Source organism: Sus scrofa, chromosome 4 (assembly GCF_054392235.1).
Source record: "Sus scrofa isolate SSC_HxYL_T2T_F1_AM1 chromosome 4, Sscrofa_HxYL_maternal_Yorkshire_Landrace_v2.0, whole genome shotgun sequence".
In the NCBI taxonomy this organism is placed as follows: Eukaryota; Metazoa; Chordata; class Mammalia; order Artiodactyla; family Suidae; genus Sus; species Sus scrofa.
The window spans coordinates 45,892,437-45,919,941 of record NC_139386.1 but is presented as its reverse complement, the minus strand read 5'-3'; the positions used below and the strand labels follow the sequence as shown (position 1 = coordinate 45,919,941).

The 27,505-nt window shown below is 35.3% G+C and overlaps 1 protein-coding gene across 2 annotated transcripts in view; it reads right to left on the bottom strand.

Annotated features, from left to right (window-relative positions):
* Positions 1–27,505, bottom strand: part of PIP4P2 (phosphatidylinositol-4,5-bisphosphate 4-phosphatase 2) — a 65,024-nt gene that overhangs the window by 4,301 nt on the left and 33,218 nt on the right. Inside the window, exons 3-5 of one of the 2 annotated variants that reach the window (XM_013996621.3) lie at positions 26,376–26,482; positions 24,920–25,043; positions 18,176–18,228 (exon numbers count right to left, since the gene is read on the bottom strand). In XM_013996621.3, the coding sequence (XP_013852075.1) occupies positions 18,176–18,228; positions 24,920–25,043; positions 26,376–26,482 (284 nt within the window). The remainder of the gene's footprint in view (positions 1–18,175; positions 18,229–24,919; positions 25,044–26,375; positions 26,483–27,505) is intronic. The other variant, XM_085021097.1, reaches the window with a different exon arrangement.

Below are 27,505 nucleotides of genomic sequence, written 5' to 3'. Positions count from 1 at the left end.
AATCAGGGTTTTAGTTTTTCTGTTTTTGCTATTATAACAAGGCTATTTCTATCACATTTTTTATGTTCCCTTATGTACCTATGAAGGAATTTCTCAAACATAATACCTAGGAATAGAATTGTGGGGTTGTACTGTAGATATATCTTTACCAAGGCCAAATTTCTATCTCCGCCAACACTATATGAGAGAGCTTCCCATTGCTCCACTCACATCTTCATCAACACTTGAACACTTGATATTGTTCTCACATTTAACAACTTCATGAGTGTGAATGGTATTTCATTGAGGTTTTTACTATTTATAAACTTAATTTGTAGTGAATTTGGACATCTTTTCAAATGCTGGTTTTCTTTTTCCATTAATTGCTCGTTCATACCTATTGTCTTTTTGTCTTGGGCTGTCTTGAGCTTACTGATTGATGCATAGGTGATATTTCTATAATCTGCATACTATTCCAGGCAACTATATATACTACACGTATCTTCTTGCAATCTGTTTTTATAAACACATTTTTAATAACATCTTTTCATCATGAGTGTTCACTAGTAATATCAGTGTAATAATGTAAAGTACTTCTAATAAAGTCCAAACTATTAATTTTTTCATTTAAGGTTTGTACATTTTATACCTTGTTTAGGAAATACCTTCTTACTTCTGTCATAAAAATATTTTTGTCCTTTCTTCTAAAAGCATTAAAATTTTGCATTTTGTAATTTATGTCAATCTACAACAGCAGAGTCCTTATAATTATCAATTTTTTTTTTTTTTGTCTTTTGTCTTTTTTGTTGTTGTTGTTGCTATTTCTTGGGCCGCTCCCGCGGCATATGGAGGTTCCCAGGCTAGGGGTCGAATCGGAGCTGTAGCCACCGGCCTACGCCAGAACCACAGCAACGCGGGATCCGAGCCGCGTCTGCAACCTACACCACAGCTCACGGCAACGCTGGATCGTTAACCCACTGAGCAAGGGCAGGGACCGAACCCGCAACCTCATGGTTCCTAGTTGGATTCGTTAACCACTGCGCCATGACGGGAACTCCATAATTATCAATTTTTAGTTTATAGATTTCAAAGTTAGATTATTTGGTGCACACAAATTCAGAATTTATGTTTCTGATGAAATGACCATAGTAAAAATAATTATTTTTACTCTAAAGTATTTGAGATAATTAGGGTATATGCTAAAATGCTGTAACAGAGAAATCCAGAATATAGCAGCTTTAAGTCTTCTCTTGTATATAAGAAAGCAAAGGTAAACATGCAGCCTAGAGCTCCATTCCATGACTGCTACTGACACAATACGGTAACAAGTCTCCTGCTGCAGTTGCCTTTTCTGGCCAATTGGAGGAGGGAGGGAAAAGCAAGAGAAGCAGTTTTATCTTTAAGGAGGGTATCAGGAAGATGTATTAGTCACTTTTGTTCATATTCAATTAGCCCTAACATAAACACATGGTCAAAATTATCTGCAAAAGCGGCTAGGAAGTGCATTCTCTATCTGGGTGGCCATTAAGACCGACAGTTCTTTCATTGTAAGGAAAAGAAGGGCAGTTTCTGCTATTTTAACTACTATTACTATTTCATTGTTGGTTAGATTTGCCTGGTGTATCTTTTCTTGGTTAGTGTTAACATCTTTTACTTTCATTCTATGTGCTCATATTTAGTATGTTTCTTCTTCATTTTACATATAGATGTACTTAAATCTAGTTTGATAATTTCTCGCACGTTTTATTGACAAGTTTAGTATAATTATATATATACTCTGATAATATATATTGATTATTTCGTCTATCTCATTTAGGCTTTCTATTAGTTTTCTATTTTCTTTGCTTTTTCACCCCCTTTGTTGGACTTTTTTTGAATTGACTATGACTTTTATTTCATTTTCTACCTACTATTTAGAAAGTTTTACAATTTATTTTTATTCTTTAGCACTTACACTTAAAATTTTAATATGTGAACCATTTAACAACTAAAATCATTTGGTAAATCTATCTTCCCAATAAGTGCACAGATCTTAAAAAGTTTTTTTTAGGGCTGCACTCTTGGAGCATATGAAGTTCCCAGGCTAGGGGTCAAATTGGAGGTACAGTTGCTGGCCTATGCCTATGCCTACATCTACTCCACAGCAACCTGAGATCCAAGCTATGTCTGTGACCTACACCACAGCTCACAGCAATGCCAGATTCCCAGCCCACTGAGTGAGGCCAGGGATTGAACCCGCATTCTCATGGATACTAGCTGGATTTGTTTCCACTGTGCCACAATGGGAACTCCCAGATCTTAAAAAGTTTTAACTCCAAACATTACATTATCATCTTACATGCTCTTGCTCTCTAATATTTCAATTCTATTTTTATTTTTCCAAACTTATTAGCATTAATAGTATTACTGTTATTGTTTTTGCTGTTTTATACAGTCAGGGTTCCTTCCTGAGGAATGCACAGAATTTCTAGGTTTAGGAGTTCCCGTCGTGGTGCAGTGGTTAACGAATCCGACAAGGAATCATGAGGTTGTGGGTTCGGTCCCTGCCCTTGCTCAGTGGGTTAACGATCCGGCATTGCCGTGAGCTGTGGTGTAGGTTGCAGACGTGGCTCGGATCCCACGTTGCTGTGGCTCTGGCATAGGCCGGTGGCTACAACTCCGATTCGACCCCTAGCCTGGGGATCTCCATATGCCGTGGGAGCGGCCCAAGAAATAGCAAAAAGACAAAAAAAAAAAAAAAAGGAATTTCTAGGTTTATCCTTTCTTGGACTTAGCAATTCCTTCTGGGTTATTTTCCTAAGTTCACCTTCTATCAACTTCTTTAGTGAGGTTATCAGGATTGTAACACTATGTTTTGATTGTTCTTATTGGTTGGTTCTGCATTTGCAAATATCTTTATTTTACCTCCATTAGTCTGTAGTATTTTAGATAGGTCTGCAATACCAGTTTGATAGTTCATTTCTCTTAGTACTTTGAAATATTTTTAAACATTTTGGCTTCCATTGCTGCTGTTGAGATGTCTGATGACAGAACTGCTACCATTTTCATACAAAAAAAATCTGCCTATCCATATGCACACTGTGGTGTATGGAATGGCTGGCCAATGGGGACCTGCTGTATAGCATAGGGAACTCTGCTCAATATTCTGTGATAATCTACATAAGAAAAGAATCTGAAAAAGAACGGATGTGTGTACATGTATAACTGAATCACTTTGTTGTACAGCAGAAATTATAACATTGTAAATCAACTATACTTCAATAAAACTTAAAAAAAATTGCCTTTTCTGTCTCTGATTTTAATATGTTTTATTTAGCTTATTTAACTACAATTTCACTAAAAAGCATTATTTATTCTGCTTGGATTTCATTGTTGTTTTCTTTTTTAAATCTACAGGTTACTCTTTCATTAGATCTGAAAATTTTCAAAATGCTTCTATCCCATTTTCTAGTTTTTCCTTCTAGATCAGAAATATATCAGATGTCCTCACATATACTTTTTTTTTTTTTTTGCCTTTTTGCCTTTTTGCCTTTTCTTGAACCACTCCCACAGCATATGGAGGTTCCCAGGCTAGGGGTCTAGTTGGAGCTGTAGCCACTGGCCTATGCCAGAGCCACAGCAATGAGGAATCAAAGCCGCATCTCTGACCCACACCACAGCTCACGGCAATACCAGATCCTTAACCCATTGAGCAAGGCCAAGGATCGAACCTGCAACCTCATGGTTCCTAGTCGGATTCGTTAACCACTGCACCACAATGGGAACTCCTATATTTCTCTTAATACTATTTTCGTCTTTATCTCTTGGATGGATTCTAGGTAATTTACTTGCCTTTGCCTTCTAATCTATAACTTGTCAACTTAGTTTGATCTGCTGTTTAGCCTATTCCATTGCATTTTCACATCTCTAATGTATTTTTGATCAGATAAAAAATTTTAATTGTTGCAGTCCTATGTGTTTATTTATTTTCTGCTGATTTACAACATTTTATTAGTTTCAGGTGTATAACATAATGATTCAATAGTTTTAAACATTACACTCCATTTAAAGGCATTATAAAATAACAGTAATATTTCCCTGTGCTCTATCATAAATCTGTTGTTTATTTTATACTTAGTAGTTTGTATCCTTTTTTAACTTAATAAATTTTATTACATTTACAGGTGTACAACAATCATCACAAAAAAACCCTATGGCTTGTCCATCGCAAACCCTCAGTACATCTTCCAACCCCCCAACCTGTCTCATTTGGAAACCGTAAGTTTTTCAAAGTCTGTGAGTCAGCATCTGTTCTGCAAAGAAGTTCGTTGTGCCCTTTGTTTAGATTACACACGTAAGTGATACCATTTGAGGTTGATGTCTCATGATCTAAAAGACTTCACTTGGCATGACAATTTCCAGGTCCATCCATGTTGTTAAAATGCTGGTATTTTGTTCCTTTTCATGGCTGAGTAATATTCCATTGTGTATATGTACCACATTTTCTTGATCCATTCCTCTGCTGATGGACATTTAGGTTGTTTCCATGTCTTGGTTACTGAAAATAGCACTGCAATGAATGTTGGAGTACATGTGTCTTTTCAAGTCATGGTTTTCTCTAGATACCTGCCCAGAAGTGGGATTGCTGGATCAAATGGTAGTTCTATTTTTAGTTTTCAGAGGAATCTCCATACTGTTTTCCACAATGGTTACACCAATTTACAATCTCACCAACAGTGAAATAGGGTTCCTTTTTCTCCAAACCCTATCCAGCACTTACTGACTTTTTGATGATGGCCATTCTGGTTGGTGTGAGATGGTACCTCATAGTGGTTTTGATTTGCATTTCTCTAATCATGAGTGCTGTTGAACATCTTTTCATGTGTTTCTTGGCCATCTGTATGTCTTCTTTGGAGAAACGTCTGTTTAGATATTCTGCCCATTTTTTGATGGGGTTGTTTGTTTTGTTGGTATTGAGCAGTAGGAGGTGTTTGTAAATTTTGGAGATTAATCCCTTGTCAGTCGATTCATTTGAAAATATTATCTCCCATTCTGCAGGTTGTCTTTTCATTTTGTTTAGGGTTTCCTTTGCTGTGCAGAAACTTCTAAGTTTCATTAGGTCCCATTTGTTTATTTTTGTTTTTACTGTCATTACACTAAGGTGGATCTGAGAAGATGTTGCTGTCATTTAGGTCAGAGAGTGTTTAGCCTATGTTTTCCTCTAAGATTTTATAGTATCTGGTCTTATATTTAGGTCTTTAATCCATTTTGAGTTATTTTTGTGTATGGTGTTAGGGAGTGTTCTCATTTCTTTCTTTTACATGTGGCTGGGCAGTTTTCTCAGCACCACTTATTGAACAGGCTGTCCTTTTTCCATTGTATATTCTTGCCTCCTTTGTCATAGATTAGTTGGCTATAGGTGCGTGAGTTTAATTCTGGGCTTTCCATCCTGTTCAACTGATCTATATTTCAGCCTTTATGTCAGTGCCATATGGTTTTGATGACTGTTGCTTTGTACTATATATAGTCTTAAGTCAGGGAGCCTGATTGCTCCAGCTCCATTTTTCTTTTTTAGGATGTCTTTGGCTATTCTTGGTCTTTAGTGCTTCCAAACAAACTTTAAAATATTTTGTTCGATTTCTGTGAAAAATGTCCTTGGTAATTTGATAGGGATTGCATTGAATCTGTTTGTTTATTTTTCTTTTTATTGTTAATACTCTGATAGGTGGATCTGAGAAGATGTTGCTGTCGTTTATGTCGGAGAGTATTTGACCTATGTTTTCCTCTAAGAGATTTATAGTGTCTGGTCTTATATCTAGGTCTTTAATCCATTTTGAGTTTATTTTTGTGTGTGGTGTCAGGGAGTGTTCTCATTTCTTTTACATGTGGCTGTCCAGTTTTCTCAGCACAGCTTATTGAACAAGCTGTCCTTTCTCCATTGTATATTCTTGCCTCCTTTGTCATAGACTAGTTGGCTATAGGTGCGTGGGTTTAATTCTCGGCTTTCTCTCCTGTTCCACTGATCTATATGTCTGTCTTTGTGCCAGTACCATGCAGTTTTGACGACTGTTGCTTTGTAGTATAGTCTGATGTCTAGGATCCTGATTCCTCCAGCTCCGTTTTTCTTTTTCAGGATGTCTTTGGCTATTCTGGGTCTTTTGTGCTTCCAAACAAACTTTAAAATATTTTGTTCGATTTCTGTGAAAAAATGTCCTTGGTAATTTGATAGGGATTGCATTGAATCTGTAGATTGCCTTGGGTAGTAGAGTCATTTTGATAATATTGATGCTTCCAATCCAAGAGCATGGTAAATCTTTCCATCTATTTGTGTCATCTTTTATTTCTTTCATCAGTGGCTTGTAGTTTTCAGAGTATAGGTCTTTTGTTTCTTTAGGTAGGTTTACTCCTAGGTATTTTATTCTTTTGGATGTGATGGGAAATGGGATTGCTTCCCTAATTTCTCTTTCTGCTTTTTCATTGTTAGTATATAGAAACGCTGTCGATTTCCGTGTATTGATTTTGTATCCTGCGACTTTGCCAAATTTGTGGATGAGCTCTAACAGTTTTCTGGTAGAGTCCTTAGGATTCTCTAGGTATAGCATCATGTCATCTGCAAATAGGGATAGTTTTACTTCTTCCTTTCCAATTTGGATTCCTTTTATTTCTTTTACTTCTCTGATTGCTGTGGCTAGGACTTCCAAAATTATGTGCAATAGTAGTGGTGAGAGCAGACATCCTTGTTTTGTTCCTGATCTCAGCAGGAATTCTTTCAGCTTTTCACTATTGAGAATGATGTTCGCTGTGGGTTTGTCGTATATGGCCTTTATCATGTTGAGGTAGGTTCCCTCTATGCCCATTTGCTGAAGGGTTTTTATCAGAAATGGGTGTTGGATTTTGTCAAAGGCTTTTTCCGCATCTATTGAGATGATCGTATGGTTTTTATTCTTCAGTTTGTCAGTGTGGTGTATCACACTGATGGATTTGTGGATATTGAAGAACCCTTGTATCCCTGGGATAAATCTCACTTGATCATGATGTACAATCCTCTTAATGTATTGTTGGATGCGGTGTGCTAGTATTTTGTTGAAATTGGCCTATAGTTTTCTTTTTTTGTGGTATCTTTGTCTGGTTTTGGTATCAGGGTAATGGTGGCCTCATAGAATGAGTTTGGGAGTGTCCCTTCCTCTACAATTTTTTGAAATAGTTTCAGAAGGAGAGGTTTTAGCTCTTCTCTAAATGTTTGATAGGATTCGCCTGTGAAGCCGTCTGGTCCTGGACTTTTGTTTGTTGGAAGTTTTTAAGTCCCAGTTTCAATTTCAGTTCTTGTGATTGGTCCATTCATCTTTTCTATTTCATCTTGGTTTAGTCTTGGAAGATTGCACTTTTCTAAGAATTTGTCCATTTCTTCTAGGTTTTCCATTTTATTGGAGTATAGTTGCATATAGCAGTCTCTTATGATCCTTTGTATTTCTGTGATGTCCGTTGTTACTTCTCCTTTTTCATTTCTAATTTTATTGATTTGAGTCCTCTCTCTTTTTTGCTTGAGAAGTCTGGCTAAGAGTTTATCAACTTTGTTGATCTTTTCAAAGAACCAGCTTTTCCTTGCATTGATCTTTTCTATGGTTTTCTTTGTTTCTATTTCGTTGATTTCTGCTCTGATCTTTATTTCGTTCCTTCTACTAACTTTAGGTCTTGTCTGTTCTTCTCTCTTGAGCTGCTTTAGATGTCAAGTTAGCTTGTTTATTTGAGCTTTTTCTTGTTTCCTGAGGTGGGCTTGCATTGCTATAAACTATCCTCTTAGAATGGCTTTTGCTGCATCCCATAGGTTTTGGAGTGGCGTATCTTCGTTTTCATTTGCTTCTAGGTATTTTTTTATTTCTTCTTTGATTTTTTCAGTGATCCATTGGTTGTTTAGTAGTATATTGTTTAGTCTCCACGTGTTTGTGTGTTTTGCAGTTTTTTCTTGTTGTTGATTTAGTCGTATAGTGTGGTGGTCACAAAAGATGCTTGATATGATTTCAACTTTCTTAATGTTACCAAGGTTGCATTTGTAGCCCAGGATATGATCAATCTTAGCCAATGTTCCATGTGTACTTGAGAAGAAAGTGCATTCTGTTGCTTTTGGATAGAATGTCCTATAAATATCTATTAATTTCATCTGGTCTAATGCTTCATTCAAGGCCTGTGTTTCCTTGTTGATTTTCTTTCTGGATGATCTGTCCATTGCTTTAAGTGGGGTGTTAAAGTCCCGCACTATTATTGTGTTATTGTTGATTTGTCCTGGATTGTTAGCAGTTGCCTTATATATTGTGGTGAACCTTTGTTGAGTGCATAGATATTTCAAATTGTTATATCTTCTTCTTGGATTGATGCTTTGATCATTAGGTAGTGTTTCTTAAAATACTCTTGTCTCTTAAAATATTCTTCATTTTAAAGTCTATTTTGTCTGTTATGTGTATTGCTACTCCTGCTTTCTTTTGATTCCCGTTTGCATGATATATTTTCTTCCATCTTCTCACTTTCAGTTTGTATGTGTCCCTAGAAGTGAAGTGGGTCTCTTGAAAACAGCATATAGATGAGTCTTGTTTTTGTATCCATTCAGCCTTTCTATGTCTTTTGGCTGGGGCATTTAGTCCATTAACATTTAAGGTAATTCTTGATATGTATGTTCTCATTGCCATTTTATTAACTGCTTTGGATTTGTTTTTGTTGCTCTTTTTCTTCCTTTCTCTTGTTCTCTCCTGTTGTGGTTTGATGACTATCTTTAGTGTTGTATTTGAGTTGATTTTTCCTATTTGTGTATCAAATGTAGATTTTTGGTTTGCATTAACTCTGAAGTTTTGATATGATTCCATATATATTGAGATTTTTTTAAGTTGTTGGTCTCTTAATTGGGAATGCACCTCCAGTGTCCAGCATTCGTACCCTCCTCTTCTCATGATTTCTGATTTTGGTGGCGTAATTGTGCATGGATGATTTTGTATGTTTACTGTATATATACCCTTACTGATGAGCCTTGTCATTTGTGGTATTATTGTTTCTGGTTGAGGCCTTTTCTTTTCTGCCTAGAGACTTTCCTTTGGTATTTGATGTAAAGCTGGTATAGCGTTGCTGAATTCTCTTAGCTTTTGCTTGTCTGTAAAGCTTTTGATTTCTCTTTCAAATCTCAGTGAGAGCCTTGGTGGTTAAAGGAATCTTGGTTGGAGGTTGTTTCCTTTTATCACATTAATTATATCATGCCACTCCCTCCTGGCCTGCAGTTTCTGCTGAAAAATCTGCCGATAACCTTATCGGGGTTCCCTTATATGTTACTTGTTTCTTTTCCCTAGCTGCTTTCAAGATTTTCTCTTTGTCTTTAATTTTGGTCAGTTCGCTTAATATGTGTCTTGGGGTGTTCCTCCTTGGGTTTATTTTATATGGTACTCACTGTGCTTCCTGGATTTGAGTGAGTCGTTCCTTTCCCATGTTACGGTAGTTTTTGGCTATTATCTCTTGGAATATTTTTTCTGTCCCCTTCTCTCTCTCTTCTCCTTCTGGCACCCCTATAATATGGATGTTTGTGCATTTAACATTGTCCCAGAGTTCTCTGAGACTCTCTTCATTTGTTTTTTAAATCTTTTTTCTCTTTTCTCTTCTGCATCCATGATTTCCACAAATCTCTCTTCCATCTCGCTTATTTGTTGTTCTGTCTGTTTTCTGCTGTTGGCTGCTTCTAATGAATTTTTAAGTTTCAGTTATTATATTTTGCATCTCTTCTTGCTTAAGTTTTATATCTTGTATTTCTTTGCTCAGTGTTTCCTGTTGATTATCCATCTTTGCCTCCAGTTTATTTCCAATGTCTAGCATCATCTTCAGCATCAACAATATAATGTCTTTTTCATGGAGGCTGAGAATATCCTGATCACTTAACTGTTTTTCTGGGGTTTTTTTCATTCTCCATCTGAATTATGGTTCTGTCTTTTCATTTTCATAGGTTTTTGGTGTGGCAACCTTTTTACAGATAATAGAGTTGTAACCTCTCTTACTTCTGATGTCTGCTCCCCTTGTGGCTGAATATGGTACAGGGGCTTGCTGTAGGCTTTCTGATGGGAGGGACTAGTGCCTGCCCACTGGTAGGTGGAGCTACTCTTATCCCTTTGGTGGGCGGGACTTTGTCTCTGGATAAGATTAGAGGTGGCTATGTGCCTGGGGGTCTTTAGGTAGCTTGTTTAATGATGGGTGGGGCTGTGATCCCACCTGGAATGTTGTTTGGCCTGGGGCTTCTCAGCACTGATGGGTGGACCCAGATTTTCCCAAAATGGCCACGTCCAAAGAAATGCACACTGATGAATATTCCCAAGAGCTTTGCTTTCAATGCCCTTCCCCCATTAGAAGCCACATTCACCCCTGTTTTTCCAGGAGTTCCTCCAAGAACTACAGTCAGGTTTGACCCAGGTTCCTATAGAGACTTTGCTTTGCCCTGGGACCCAGTGCACCTGAAAGTCTGTGTGCAGGTTTTAAGAATGGGGTCTCCATTTCCCCCAGTCCTATGGAATTGCTGCACTCAAGCCCCACTGGCCTTCAATACCAGATGCTCTTGGGACTTGACATGGAGCTCAGAATTCTCACTCCTGTAGGGGAGTCTCTGTGATACAGTCACTTTCCAGTCTGTGGTGCTTCCTACCCAGGAGGTATGGGGTTGCTTATATCATGTAATCACCCCTCCTACCTCCTATGTGGCCTCCTCTTTGTCTTCTGGAGTAAGATATCTTTTTGAAAGTTTCCAGTCCATTTGATTGAACATTGCTCCGCATTTGGTTTTAATTTTGTTGTTTTTAGGAGAGAAGTTGAGCTGCAGTCTTTCTATTCCACCATCTTCACATCTCTAATTTTTAATTTTTAGAAGTTTATTGCTTCTTTTAAAAACTTTGTGGTTATTTTTTGGATTAATTAATTTTAGTTTTAGAACAAGTGTAGGCTCATAAGCAGCTTTAAGAAACAATACAAAGAAATGTCATTTGTTCCCTACCCAATATCCCCCAATGGTAATATCTTGCAATCTACAGTACAATATTATAACTAGGATATTGACATTCATATAATCTACTGATACCCTATCCATATTTCCTGGTTTACTTATATTCATTAGTGTGTATGTGTATATTTAATTCTATATAATTTATTCTACTTGGAATTTCACATATCCATCATCACAGTTAAGATATAGAAAAGTTCCAAAGCCTCAAGGATTCTTCCTCCTGCCTACTCAGCCCCTGCACCTATCACACCATCACTAACCTGTTGTCTATTCCTAAAATTTTGTTATCAAATAAAAGGAATCTTATTGTAGTTTACCTCGTGTGACTGGTTTTCACTTAGCATAAATTCCCAAAGATTCACCCAAACTGTTGCATGAATGAACCATAATTTGTTCCTTTGATTGCTGAATAGTATGTCAAGATCTGGATAAATCTCAGTTTATTTACCCATTCAGCCATGGAAGAACATTTAGACTGTTTCCAGTTAGGGGCTATTAAGTTTAAAGTTGCTATGAACATTTGTGTATAGGCTATTGTGTGTGCCTGCAATCATTTTTTAGACTCTTATCTGTTTTCTCTTATTTCTATTTAAAAAATATTTTAGACATGGTTATAATATACCTTCTTAAAATAATGATAATATCTGAAGTCCTCAGAAGTCTAACTATTCTGTTTATTATCAATGCCAGTTCTGCTTATGGTATCTTGTTTCCTCAGGTGCTTGGTGGTTTTGTTGAGAACTTACTTTGACAAACCTTAATATAAAAAAATTCACTGTTCTTATAAAATATCCATTTGAATTCTTCCTTTTCTGGGGGACTTTTTTCCTTGACCTACTCTTTTCATGGAGAATAGTCCTTTAAGAACTTTATTGGGGGTGGGAAGGGATGGTATTCCAACTCCCCACCTTATTCAAGGCCAAGGCCTTCCCTGTCATTCTTCATTTGAACACTGAAACACAAGGCTCTGAGACCCTAGTATTGGTAACTGCCCTGGGAACAGCACTGGTTGTAATTTGTTCTCCATTTCTGGTCCCTGGGGATTTCCGAATTAACATTCATATAAGCTGAACTATGCATTTAAAAAGTTGCTAGATAGGGTATGGAGAAAAGGAATCCCTCCTACACTGTTGGTGGGAATGGAAATTGGTACAACCACTATGGAAAACAGTATGGAGGGTCCTCAAAAAACTAAACATATGATCCAGAAATCCCACTTCTGGGCAGAGAAAACCATAATTCAAAAAGATACATGCATCCCAATGTTCATTGCAATACTATTTACAATAGTCAAGATATGGAAACAACCTAAATGTCCGTTGATAGTGGAATAGATAAAGAAGATGTGGTACATATATACAATGGAATGCTACTCAGCCATAAAAAAAAAAATGAAATAAAGGCATTTGTAGCAACATGGATGGTCCTAGAGATTATCATACCAAGTGAAATAAGTCAGATAAAGACAAATGTTATATATCACTTACATGTTAATCTAAAGAATGATACAAACGAACTTACAAAACAGAAACAAACTTTAAAAACAAGTTTTTGGTTACCAAAGGGGAATGGTAGAGGTGAGGGATGAACTGGGAGTTTGTCACTGGCATATGCACACTACTATATAGGGAATGGATGGTCAACAGGGAACTGTTATATAGCACAGGGAACTCTACTCAGTATTTTGTGATAACCTATATGGGAAACGAAGCTGAAAAAAGAGTGGATCAACTTGTACATATAACTGAATCACTTTGCTATATAGCAGAAATTAATACAACACTGTAAATCAACTATACTTCAATAAAATTTCTAAAAATGAAAAAAGGATATTTGTAACAGTTAACTAGTCTTTCATATTATTGGATATGAAAGTCAAGATCCTCTAATATACAAAAATGTAGACACTGAACATCCAAGAGGAAAATATCATGCAAGATTTCCCAAACATTCAACTAATCACTCTTCAAACTATTTGCCTTCCCATTCACAACTCCCCTGTGGAACACTAGCATTATGAAGGATACCTGGAGAATGAAGATGGTGCTAAGCAGTGTTATTTAAGCATAATTTTCAGATGACGTAGCCAGTGAAGGCTTTAGTAGGTGAACTTACAGATAAGGTAAGATGTGATTAGATGGGAGAGTAAGTCATCTTAGCTGAGAAAAGATGTACTGTTCAGCTATGAAAAAATAGATTTCACTCAAGAAATAAGCAGCAGATTTTTCTCCCAGAGAAAGTGTCCCTGAGTAAAAACAAGGGATTTTTCTAATTACAAGCTAATTCGAAGTAATGCAAGTGTTTTCCAAGCAGTCAGGATTGAGAAAGGGACAAGCCAGGTCATTCCAGGCCTAGCAGGAGATTAATGGACAGAAACAAGAAACTGAACTGTATATTTATGGAAGTAGAAGAATTTCTTGAGGCTGACGGTATGTGTACAGGTGGAAGAAAACATAACAAAAATACCCATAGAGAATTTAGGCAAATATTTAAACTTAGAGGGTTGTATAAATCTTGTTAAGAAGCATGGAATTTGATTTTGGACTTTAGGCAATGGGGCAATAATCTATGTGATACATTTATATCAATAAATAGAGAATATCCTTCCTCAGGATAATATATATGGCACTAATAGAAAAACCTAGAATAACAGTGTAAATGGGACCTCCGTGGGTTGTACAATATACAACTTGCACAAGTGTATACCATGCCATGCATTTGGGAGCTACTCAAAGGTCTGAAGCCAGTTTAAAATTATATTTGCATGTGGGGACCATTACTCTAATAAATGGGAAGAGCCCTATTAAAGCTGAAGAATAAATTAGAAAGCTATTGGAGTAGTTCTGGTGAGGGATCCTGAATGCTTGAACTATATATAGTAGGAATCATGAGAATAAGAGAACAGAATGGAAATATCAAGAGACAAATGACAGAACTTGTTAAAATTTGGGTATGGGGAATAAAAATATACTCAGTTTTTGCTTGGTCAGCTAGGCAGAGAGCAAAACATTTATTTATTTATTTATTTATTTATTTTTTATTATTTTTTTTTGTATTTTGTCTTTTTGTCTTTGTTGTTGTTGCTATTTCTTGGGCCGCTCCCGCGGCATATGGAGATTCCCAGGTTAGGGGTTGAATCGGAGCTGTAGCCACCGGCCTACGCCAGAACCACAGCAACGCAGGATCCGAGCCGCATCTGCAACCTACACCACAGCTCACGGCAATGCCGGATCGTCAACCCACTGAGCAAGGGCAGGGACCGAACCCGCAACCTCATGGTTCCTAGTCGGATTCGTTAACCACTGCGCCACGACGGGAACTCCCAAAACATTTATTAATGTAAATTACTCATCAATACACAAGGAAGGTTAGTTTGTAGAGTGGGGTGGGGAGTTGGAGATGTTCTAGTTGAGATGCCTATGGGACACCAGGTTGAAATAACTATAGGCACAATGTTGAATACAGATTGTATATTTACATCTGAAGCTCTGAAGAGAGATCTGGAGTGGTTTAATGGTATATTGGTTGTGATTTAGTGGCATACAAATAACATAAAAACATAAGAAAAAGCACAGATTTATTGTAGTTAAGTTCTAATCCTAGAGAACAGCAATATTTGACAAGTTGGAAGAGGAAGTGAGGCCAAAAAAGGAGATCAGAAAGGAATGTTCTGAGAAGTGGGAAAAAACCAGGAGAAAGTGATGTCTGGAAATCAAGAAAAGAGCAAATTCTAAAGAAAAAACAAAACAAAACAGGATGATCAATAGAATCAAATACTACAGAGTAAACAACTAGATGAAGATAGAACAGATCTATTAGAATTTGTAAAGGAGATGTTAATTTTGTAAGAGCAAATTCAGTGGCCTATTCTATAACGAGCCATCTGCCCCCTTTTTCATATCATTCCCACTCATCTTGGATCACTTATTTCATATATTCCTCATTCCTACAAACCTTCTCTCATTTTCCCTTTCCCTTTAATTCAGATTAGGGGCTCTTCAGAGCAGAGGATGCTGGCATACCATTTTAAAGCATAAAAAACTTTACTGTAATTGTCTCTTCTCTTCTCTATGCCCACAAGACTAAGTCCCCTGAAGACAAGGTTAATCTTTACTTTGAGCAACTAGTATCTAGCATAGGACTGATGAATTAATCAATAATTATAAAATAAAGCACTAAACAGAAAATAAAAGGATAACTTCTAAGAATAAGTCTGCTATTGTTTAAAATGGCAAGAAGAGATCTACATAAAAGTATCTCAGTGACATAGATGGAATGATAGTCATTGATAATTTACCATGGATTAAATCATCATGTCTACTAATCTTTGGTCCATTATAACATTTTCATGGAAATATGGTCCAAGAACATTTCTGTGTACTAGGATCACATCTCATGTCTGGCCAGTGGCCATAAGCTGCCCAAATGAAAGAAATATCTCACCTTCAGCTACAATAGCCTCAGTTATTATATGAGTAAGAATCAGTGAGATTAAAAAATGCTTCTTGGTTTCTGGAGCTCACTTGTTTTATAAGATATAAAAATAACAGGCTACTTTCATAGCAATGATTTAGTAACTTCAATAACAATTTTAGGAGAGTTGCTATTTGAGTTTAAAGAAATAAAAACTCAGAGTTTACTCAGAGTGAATATAAAAAAGAATATATATAACTGAATCACTTTGCTGTAAAGCAGAAACACAACAATGTAAGTCAACTATAATAAAAAATTTTTAAAGAAACTTACTTCAAAAAATGACTTATAATTTTGTTATGAACAAAACATTCATTCAAAGAGAAAAGGAATCTAGATATGAGCTGTAAGTTCATGTGATAACAGCAACTTTGCTCAAACTCATTAATGCCCTGAGTCCTCCTATGCTCCGCAGGTGATTCCAATTCTATAAACATTCTCTAAGAATGGTATTTAAGCTGATTCATTTCATGTGAATTTCTTAGCAAATAGTTCTTTATGTAATTGATAAAAATCTTTCTTCACAGTAATACACTCACTGTCTTGTGATACCTTAACTAACCATAGAATATCTAGACAGGCAATAACTCCTTTAGTATTAGTAAAATAATGCAATTGTTGTAAAATAATTAACCAAGCAAATCACTTAAGCAAAATCATTATCCTTTCCAACAGCTCCCCCTCTGTAAAATGAGGATAATATCCTACTACCCAAGACTGTTGTAAAGATTACAGATTAATATATATGTGTATACAAAGTAACGATCACTGTGGCTGGCACACAGTCTGCTAATCACAAGAAGTCTCTGTTTTTTTTATAAGATTTTTATGATCCAATTTAATGTTCTTGATGAAGATATATATAATTTTCTTCATTTTTGTTAAAATACAGATAAACAAATATAGACTATTCACATACATATTCACACACATGTGTTTGGGAGGTTCCTCAAGTATATATTTTTCTGTGTACTTATATGGGTTATCCACTTTGCTTCTCCATTTATGGACTTATCCTGGATTCAACTGAGTTAAGCATTCAGATGTTAAAAAATTTCACAAGTAAATAAAAAAGGAAATATCTGTTCAATTGAAGCTACAAATATGCTGTAAAGAAGTTATTCTTATCAGAATACATTTAGTTGGAATCAGATCTAGCACAGATAAATGGAGATATTTTGTTGTATTATACTTTGGAGACACTTTTCTTTTGTCCTATAAACCATTCTCAGGATTACTTCACTCTCAAAATAGATATAATATTTATATTATTCTCAAGATCACAAAATATTAACAATGAGCTAATATTTCTTTTTTTTTTTTTAATGGCTGCACCGATGGCATATGGAACTTCCTGGACCAGGGACTGAATTTGAGCTACACTTGCAACCTATGCCACAGCTGCAGCAACACTGGATCCTTTAACCCACTGCGCTGGGTTGAGAATCAAACCCATACTTGGGCAGCAACCTGAGCTGCTGCAGTTGGATTCTTAATCCACTATGCCACAGCATGAACTCCATATTTTTTATTTTAAATACTGAATTATCAAAACATTTCAGTTTAATTTTCTTTGCTCAATTTCCACACATGTAAGTGGAAAAATAGCAATTTTTGAATTAAATTTTTATTACCAAAATAGATGCTATGCAGAAAAAGAGTTAGTATAGCAGGCTGCTATCTTTAGACAAGTCGGCTTATGAGGTAGACCCCTGGCTAACACCTGGGAATTTAGATTTCAAAAAAGTTCAAACTATTCCCTTACTGATAAGAGTGGCCTGCTATACCTAAATTGTTTGTGCAAAGAATATGGTTTATGCTGAACACCTGCTTTCCTTCTGGGAATATGGAATTGTGGTATGTGCTATGAAGCAGCTGCTTATGTAACCAGCTCCAATTAAATCTTAGATTATGAGTCTCTAATAAGTTCCTCCGGTCAAAAACATTTTGTATATGTTGTAGCGATTCACTGCTGGAGGAATTAAGTCCTATATGACTGGACTGGGAGAGGACTCTAGGAAGCTTGCTCTTTGTTTCCTCCAGATTTTGCCCCCATGTGCTTTTTTCTTTTGCGGATTTTGCTTTACATACTTTCACTGTAAAGCTGTGAGTACAACTGTATATCAATTCCTATTAGTTCTCCTAGTAAGTCAAAATATTTTGGGGTGACTTAGGGCCTCCCAACACAAGTAGCCTGAAATGTCTGTAATCAAAATGCCTTTTTATTTTTTCCCATTTTTATATTGCCTTCTGTTATCTTCCTTAGGTACACCACTTGGGAATACAGAAAAATTGACTGAGTAATTAAGAGAGATAAATAAACATAAAAAATTTGTCATCCAACTACATAATTATAACCCATTCACATACAAAATTTGGTTTTCTCCTAGATTACAGCCCATTTAAAAAATATAAATTTTAGATTATTTGCAACAGATTAAACCTCGTACTACATTTGAAAATTCCCATCAGGTTACTATAATTTTGTTTTCTTACAAATTGATTTTCCTATACAGAATAGATAAGCAAAATCATTTTAATTTAAAAATGGAATATATTAATCCACTTAAAGATATATCTTTTTAGTCTTAAAAAGCATAAATATATTAAACATGCATTCATTCCATAGTATGTCTAAAAATCAAAACCTACTTAAGTGAGAATTCTGTACTCTTTAAATTGTTCTCAAATACTTCTCAATAGAATTTCCTATAGTAGGAAACTTACATTTTTTTGCAGTGTGGGCATTTTGCCAGAGTGTTGAACCTTAGTTCCATCCACTGTAAAATAAATAAGGAGAGAGATTGAAAAGAAAAACAACTGAAAATCATCCAATCTGATAAGATGTTTCTTTTAGTTCAAATGTCCTCAGGGATCACAGCAGAATCCATCAACCTTTCATGGTTGCATGAGCTTTTCCCCTCCAACACATCTCTCCCTCCCTTAAAATAAAGGTTGGGATTCCCCTGTGAAACAGTTCCCATGATTTTCCCAAGGTTCTGATGCAATCTAGGTTTTCTTTACAATGATAACTGAATGTAATGCCGTAACCAAGGTCATTTATTTCAGGTTTATGTCTCAGTCCACTGCCAGAAAACAAAAACATATTTCATGTACCGTCAAAGTTGTTTTTCCTGTAAATATTGATGACATGAATATTTAGACTCATTACTAAAAATGCAACTATTCTACTTCTGTGGAAAAGGCACAAAGTAAATAAACAAAATAGATACAAGCAAACTAATGTCAGGAAACTGCTTTCTGTTCTATAGTAGCTTATTCTATATAACAAAACACTCTCTCCTATGAACAACTTTCCTTCCCCAAGGTATATCTGTAAATCAATCTTAGAAGGCATATAAGAAAATTACACTGCTAAAAGCTAGTCATTTGATAGTACCCTACTAGATTTTATTTCTAATGGATACAATAGGCAACTGGTGTCATTACTTTCAATTATGTTCAAGTTAAAACTGTTATTACTCTCTGCTAAGCCACCAAATCATAGGACCCTGTGAACAAGTACAGAAAATTTGAACCTGTCTAAAGGTACTACACTGGCCCACTTCAGGGAAAAGTCTGAACCATCATCTATGATTCAGGCACATATTGTAGGTTGTTTTAGATCTTATTGGAGAATGCCGACCCTACAGTCAAGTACTCCTTGACAGCATGATCTGCCTTTCATCAGCAACAGGGAACATCTGCCCCACACAGATGCAAATTAAACTCTGTTGTTGTTTTAAGAAACTCCTTTACATTCATGGAGGAATAGTGTGTATTACCTTTATTATTCTGGAAAGTTCTTTTCTAAACAATGTCCCTCAAAACACTGGTCTGGCTAGATGATCCTCTCAAAATTGTTCAGATTTTTTTTTTTTTAATTTTTGCACATACACATAAAACTTCCTCTTGGATTTTAACAGTAATACATACCAAAATGCTAAAAAGCATACAAAACACATACATACAAAATTCTATTTAATTTTTTTTTATCCTAGCAATTCCTAATGATTCTGGTACTTTTTACTCACATAAGACTCATTAGCCTATAAAATGAATGTTCTAATGAATATACTTTGGAACACAAATCTAGCTTTGTAAACATTATCCATGATTCCAGCCAGGCTGTGAAATGAATAGTGTGAATAGTGTGAATCTAGTGAATTTAATTTTAGCATTATAACAGTGATATTAAATTACATTATATTATATTACTATAAATGAAGTATGTTATTAAGGACACCATCCATTATACTGTTCTTTCATCTTAATCCATAGGAATAATACTCTCAGGTCTTAGTATTGCAATAAAAGCTCCTATGTGAACTTTTAAGAAAACATCATGAATATATTGTAATAGTCATGTTTGCTCTTTTCATTGGCCATAGAAGGCTCACAGCTAAAATTCAGTCAAATTTCACCAAATGCCCAGTATTAAATATTATGCATACTTATATTCTTATGCATGACTTTTTCATATTTCTTCCCTATTTTTGGTTCTGCTTGATTTTTTTCTTATTTTATTTTCAATGCTATTGTACTTTATAACTTATCTCAATTTCTCAACTTTATGCCTTATAAGCAAAAGCTGAAACAGGTACAGAATAAGTAGAAGAACTATTCTATTAGCTAAAAGCTTGAAGAGCAAAGAATACTACAAAGGATATAAGACTGCGTGGATTGGCATAATAATAACAATAATAAGGATAAGGTCAAGTTCTCAAGTCAGAATCGAGAGTTTCTAGGTCTGTTAATTCTTCATAACACTCAGCATCTCTCATTAATCTGGAATTCTCAAAGGTAACAGTCACCCTACAGGTATGTTTTGCATTCTCCTAATCACCAAAGACTTGATTTTTGGGGAATTTTGAAATCATCTTTAAATATTATATATTATTCTGAAACACCTTTTCCTGCTAAAGACAAAGTTTTTAAATCATAATTACCATGCTAACATGATTCACTTGCCTGCACTGAATATTAAGTAAGAAGTAGTTCCTTTTAGAAGTGCATCTTTGGCTTGCATATTACTTTAATAATTCTCTTGTGTGAGGAAAATATTTAAATACATAAACTATTTTTTAAAATAATAAAAGTCATGTCATATACACATCTATCTAACCTCTTGACTTGGATCATTCTCTAGAATTCACTTCAAGGTGATTTCAAAAAATTAAATATAAACCTTTGTAACAGCTGTCTTTAATTTTACTTTTTTCCTTATGCCCTTATCTACACTAATATCAGTATGGCCAATTCTCTCTCAAATTCTTTATGCTATTTAGGACCATCATCATCACTTTTCTGAGTAACAAAACCTAAATATCTGGTTTTGTGCTTCTTCAGTCTTGCCCGAATGCAATCTATTATACACATAGCATCCATGTGCAAAGAACTAATTACAAAGCTCTACTATAGCTTTCTAAGACTTTTAGGATAATATCACTTTCTCTAGTCAAGGTGCTTCCATATGTACACTAAGAACACTCTGAATTTCCCTGCTGTAGCCTAGATATATGTCATATAACTCTTGTTTTCATTGTCTTTCTCCTCCTAATAAATTAGAAAATCCCATGAGTGCAGGGAATGCACCTCCCTATTTCCCCAGCACACAGCCCAGTGTCTGGTACACACTCAATATGTGTTTTTGAACAAATGAAATCAGCTTACTTATAATGAGCCTATAAGGATTATTGATAATAAGGATTTAGAATATAAAATATAACTGGGCAAAATTCAAGTACAAGGTAACTGTGGAAGGGAGCTTACTGGAAGGAAGTAAAGAGAAAAAAAATTGATTTTGAAGATTTTTAAATGATATTTCAAAATCTAATTTGTTTGCATTTAAGAAAGGAAATGATAAATATATTTTATGATTTAATTTAGTCAATTCACTTGATACATGAATGCCTACCGAAGGAGTCATCCTATAATAAATCAATAGTGATTTTTAATGATAAATTTTTTCACTATCCCCACCATAAATATATCCCACTACTTTATGTACTTTGTCACTGATTTAAACAATAAAATACAAATGCAGAGAAAATTTATCTTGTTCTACTAGATCAGAAAAATCATATAAATTCTTATTAAATGAAATAAGCAGGACAAATGCATGCATTTCTATTTCCTTTCCCAAATTTGACTAAAATGATAATAAACTGGATTTATAAATGTATAATACCATAAGGGCAAAGAGAATCTGAGGAGAAATGATCATGAATTTTTGGACAATGGAAAGCTGATGGAGACTTGGTAACTAACTTAATGAAAAAGATGTTGAAATGTGACTGCCATCAGAGAGATAGCCAATGAAAAGCAGGATGATTCAACTAAAAAACCATAAAATAGTTTAGGCATTGGGGCTACAAGGTGCTTTTAAAGGTGGGAGTTAGGGAAAGTGATAAAAACAGGAGTATGAATTCTAAAGTCTTCCCTCCATAACACAAAACCCAAAACCCCTCTCTCCCCAACACATGAAAGAGAAGAGTGGTTTATTCTCTTAAATAAACTGATCTAGAAAGCTTATGAACTTAGGCATACCAAGCACAGGAGAAGGCAAGAATAAAATACCATTCTAAAGTAATTAAGTCAAAGTCTACATACAGTCTGAACAGTAGATGAAAGCTTCACCCCATTACCCTTTCTTAGCTCCTAGAATGCTGTCTCCCAGGTATTCTTACAAGAGATCAGAGGACTATTGCCTTAAAAAAGGCTTATTGATAATAATAGTTGGCAATTCTTTAGGATAAGAGATAAAGGAGAAGAGGAAAAGGAAGAAAGAAGATGGGGAGAAGAGAGAAAAAAGGAAAACGTGAGGGATGAAGGAAGGGAGGCAGGAAGGCAGAAAGGAAGGGAGGAGAAAAAGTTCAGCTCCCTCTGCATACTTAAGATACTCCAATTACCAACTTACTCTCAAATACAAATGAGCTTTTCAGTAAAACTATCAAACCAGAAAAACAAATAGAAGAAGTGGCGAGAAAACAGAGAAAAAGCATAAAGAAGAATACTTCAGACAAAATATAATAGTTTCAGAGAGAGGTCATAAAGAAGAAAATGCTATTTAGAAGAAAGAGAAATTAATCAGAGAACATGGAAGAACTCTTAGAAATTAAAATCTAATTTAGATCATCTGAAATTAAAATTTTAAATTAAGGGTAGAAGATACAGTCTAGGAAATTTTCCAGTAAGTAAAAAAAAAAAAAAAAAAAAAAAAAAAAAAAAAAAAAAAAAAAAAAGTAAGAAAAAATGACAGGGAGAGAGAACATCAATTCAGGTGATCTAATCTCTAAAGTTCTAGAAAAACAGAATGAAGAAAAATACAGTGGACTGTAAAAGGGTCCACTGAGTACCAAGACAAAGAGTTAAAAAAGATTTCAAGGCAAATTCTAATACAATTTTAGAACCTTGGAGAAATACAAGAGGAAAGAGGAAAATAAGAGAAAATGGAGAGAAAAAAGGGTCACATGGAAAGGGTCAGGAGTCAGAACAGCAGCTGATCTTCTCATCAACATTGAGTGCAGCAAAGGGGTTCCTGTCATGGCTCAGCAGAAACAAATCTGCCTAGTATCCATGAGAATGCAGGTTCGATCCCTTGCCTTGCTCAGTGGGCTGAGGATCTGGTGTTGCCATGAGCTATGGCTGGGATCTGGCATTGCTGTGGCTGTGGCGTAGGCCAGCGGCTACAGCTCTGATTCTACCCCTAGTCTGGGAACCTCCATATGCCATGAGTGTGGCCCTAAAAGGACAAAAGACAGAAAAAAAAAAAAAAAAGAAAAAGAAAAGAAAAAGAAAGAAAAGATAACAGTGCAGCAAAGCCCTCAAATTTCTGAACAATTGGCAACCTATAATTCTATATCTGAACAATTATAAAGTGAAATGAGATTAGAAGAAAAACCATTTAAGAACTACAGAGGCTCAAATTTATTTCCCTGCATCTTTTCTCAGAAAGCTAAGAGAGGATGTGCTCCAACAAGATGAGGGAATCAACCAAGAACTATAAGGATGTCATGGGATCCAAAATAGGAAAGAGGCAATAGGAATTCCTAGGATAAGGGGAAGGGAAGTCACAGGATGACAACTGTGTAGCAGGAAGACTAAATAATAGATTCCCTGATATGTTTGACTATATTGACAGGAATTTTATAATTCTATAAAAGAATATGAGAAGAACTAACGGTTTGAACATAAAAAATTAAGATATCAAAGAAAATGTTAAAGTCATTCAGGAGAGAAAGGTAATATATTACTTGGCAGAGCTATGAAAATAATTTACTTAATTATATAAAAAATGTAAACACTAAGTATTAATCAAATAATATGCTATAACTCTACAGTGAGTATGAAAGTAGAAAAAAGACTACGAGTGCAGGCAGAAGTGGTAAGGGTGCTAAATCTTCAATTTGCATTTTACAAAATAATAGGTAATATCTAAAATTGCTTAATAAAAAAGATAAAATACAAGCAAACAATTTAAATACCTGAAAGAACATACTGGAAGAGCATCTGAAAGAGCTGAAAGTATCTGGTGGATGATAATTGGGGATGAGCTAGATAGAAATGACCACCAATTTCCCTATAAGCTTTACAGTACTATTTGACATTCGATGTTACTGTACAAGAATTACTTTATCAAAAATAAAAATTAGAAGGAAAGAAGAGCAAATAATCCACACTTTCTTAAGCTCATTCATCCCTAGTGATAGCAGTTCTTGCTTATAAACCACTGTAACCTCAGCTCTCCCATGCCAACACTCCAGAAAGTTCCTCTAGTATTTGGGTTCTAGGGAAAATCTTTTGTCTCACTTGAAGGCTGAATAATAAAGAAAACCTGTTCTTATGATTCCTGATGGGCTAAGTCATTACGAAATTAACTTTGTAAAAATGAAGCTTAGGGTTAAAGTTAAAAGTGGTAAAACAAGAACTCCCATAACTTTTGCTCATACTTATACCTTCTTATTTTTTTAATCCAGTGGTTTTTCTAACTATAGATACCAGAGTTAATTCCCTTTAGTACAAGTTTCATATTTAAAAATCAGAAAAAAATTGATAAATTATAACAAGAATATTTCTTGAGTCTATAACCACAAAACAAGGCCATTTCATGAGATTGTGCACTTTGTGCTCTGCTGAGGAGGTGAGGGTAGGAGGTAGATTCAGCTGCTCACTAAGCCAAGATACCCATGTTGCTCTGCCTAGAGATCAGGGTACCTACCCACAGAGGCCTACCCACAGAGGCCCTTTCTGCAAATTTGAGGATGCATCATATATGTAATTCACAAATGATGCAGTACTGATTAAGCAGCTGCAGCACAATTTACTGTCTTTCTAAAAATAGGCTCTGTTTTAATTTTTTGATCAATCTGTACTTGGACAAAATTGTAAGACTATGAGCAGTAGTTAAATCTATGTGACCATAAGCTACATTTGCAGACTGACGTCCCTGAAACAAATGTCATTACATACCAAGAATGTATTTCCGCAGTGCCCACACACGACCCTTGTACCTTCTGGCTGCACTGGCAATGCAGGTTGAGCTGGTTGTTCTTCAGAAATAAGCATTACGGGGCCAAGGTTAATTATGCGTCTACTGTGGAAAGAGAAAGGTAACAACTTCATTACTCCCACATGGATTGAGAGCAATACCTGAAAAATAGAATCAAAATATGGAATATAGTATTGAAAATAGGTTATACTTGTATTATAAATTAAGTGAATTAAATACTTGTTTTATAAATTAAGTGAATTTCTTTAGAAATCAAAGAAAATAGCAATAGTCAATACTTCAAAAGCAAAAAAAATAAAATAAAAATAAACAGTTGGAATGGGATGGGAACCATGAATTATGGTGTTGATCCTAATCAAATGATCTTGGGAACCATTTACCTGCCATTTCCAATTTATTGTAAGTTAAAATCTGAAAATAGTTCTGATCATTCCCTATCTAGGAAGACAACTTGAGTTTGGTAGAAGGCTAGGTAAGTTAAAATATCCTGCATTAACAAATATGTGTGTGCCATGAAGGTACCAAAGTTCTGAATCACAACCAAATTTCTCTTGGGTAGGCTGGTATTCCTTGATGTCTATTTTTGTTTTAAGGCCGTACCCGTGGCATATGGTAATTCCAGGCTAGGGGTCAAATCAGAGCTACAGCTGCTGGCCTATGCCACAGCCACAGCAACAGAGGATCTGAGCCGTGTCTGCGACCTACACCACAGTTCAAGGCAATGCCAGATCCTTAACCCACTGAGCGAGGCCAGGGATCAAACCTGCGTCCTCCTGGATACCAGTCGGGTTCATGAACCACTGAGCCACGATGGGAATTCCCTTTTACGTCTATTTAATCAGAGTAGGACAGAAGGAAAAATGGAAGGCTACCTCCTTACTGTTTTCCAGTCTATCATCGGATGGGGCTGCAAATAATTTATGTAATGTCAAAAAGACAGAAATCACAGAAAAAACACAGTTAAGGTTCTGATATACTCCTATCTGGGCACATCCATATGGCATCTGGCATGGGCAAATAACTCCAGAATTTATTGTATCGATTATACTCAGCACAGACTAGTGTAACACATGGTAAAGTACACAATGATTACTAAAACACTTCCAGGTCAAAGATAAAATAGTTGGTTATTTTTTAACTAAATTTAATAAGTCATTGATTTATTGCATGCATTAAGTACTTACATACCATCAATAAATTTTCATTGCTCTTTCAAGTATATTATTTTACAAATACCTGTGACCATTAACTTCAAACTAAGCAATATCATTCCTTTAAACAAAGAAAAAAGGTATTGCAGGTCTTATGATTATTTTGAGGACGAAGACTCTGTTTAGAATAAAACTTTGCACATAATGGATCTTTAATAAGTTCTTGGTGAATGAATGAATGAATGAATGAATCTTTATGCCTTACCAGTTGGGTCTCGGACATCCTATTCGCCGAGATGTGTCCTTACAAATGAGGAGACAATTACAAGGGCATCTAACATATTTCTTCCCTGTTGGAGGGTTTTTGATTGGCTATATAAGGGAAGAAAATACAACCACATAAAATTAACCAAAGTACAGATTGCCAAAGCTCGTTTGTGTATAAAAAGGGGAATGATTCCTAAAAACTAGTCTCCCCACAGTGTTACCAAAATACAGTTTAATGAAAAGTGCATCATAAGTGATTTTAAATACCTCAGATATTGGCAAACACTCTATAAAGTTTGGGGGACTATAGAAATTTAATTATGAGGGGCATATTTCAAAATTAGTTTGTATTGGCCTGAAGTTGTTTTCCATTTAAAGTTCACAAGACAAGGTCATCTGTCTGCCTGGCCAGGAGCAAACATTCACTGAGCATTCTGGCATTTGTCTGAAAAAAACAAGCTCAAAAAGAATTGTGGGGAAAAAGAAGTATATCACAAATCTGAATTTGTCTTAAATTTTACCCACTACAATATAAGAAGTAATTAATTTTATGACATCTTTTAGCTTAAAAAAACCATTTTATAACTTTTAATGTTAGCATTTCTGTTTTTCTTTAACTTTACTGTAAATTTAAAAGCTAGAATAAAGCTAAAGAAAACACTCCTTAAGCTTGGTAAAGTAAATAACCTATGATGCACTGAGAGGAATAGAACAACACTCCTGGGGCATGCTTGCTAAGAATGTAAAACCTGAATCTAATCACAATGGACTATCAGACAAACCCAAGTTGAGGAACATTCTACAACATATCTTACCTGTACTCTTCAAAAATGTCAAGGCAATAGAAGACAAAGACTAAGCTTCAGATTAAGGGAGATTAAAGAAACATGATAACCAAATGAAGTATATTGTTTTGGACTCCTGGAACAGATTTTTTTTTTTAATGGAACAAGTGGGCAAACATGAATTGTTCAAAAGATTAGAAAACAGTATTGTATCAATGTTAATTTCCTGAATTTGATAACTGTACCATGACTGTATAGGTGAATGTCCTTTTTTTTTCTTTTTTTTTTTAGGAAATTCACACTAAAATATTTAGAGGTAGAAGAGTACCCATGTTTGCAATTG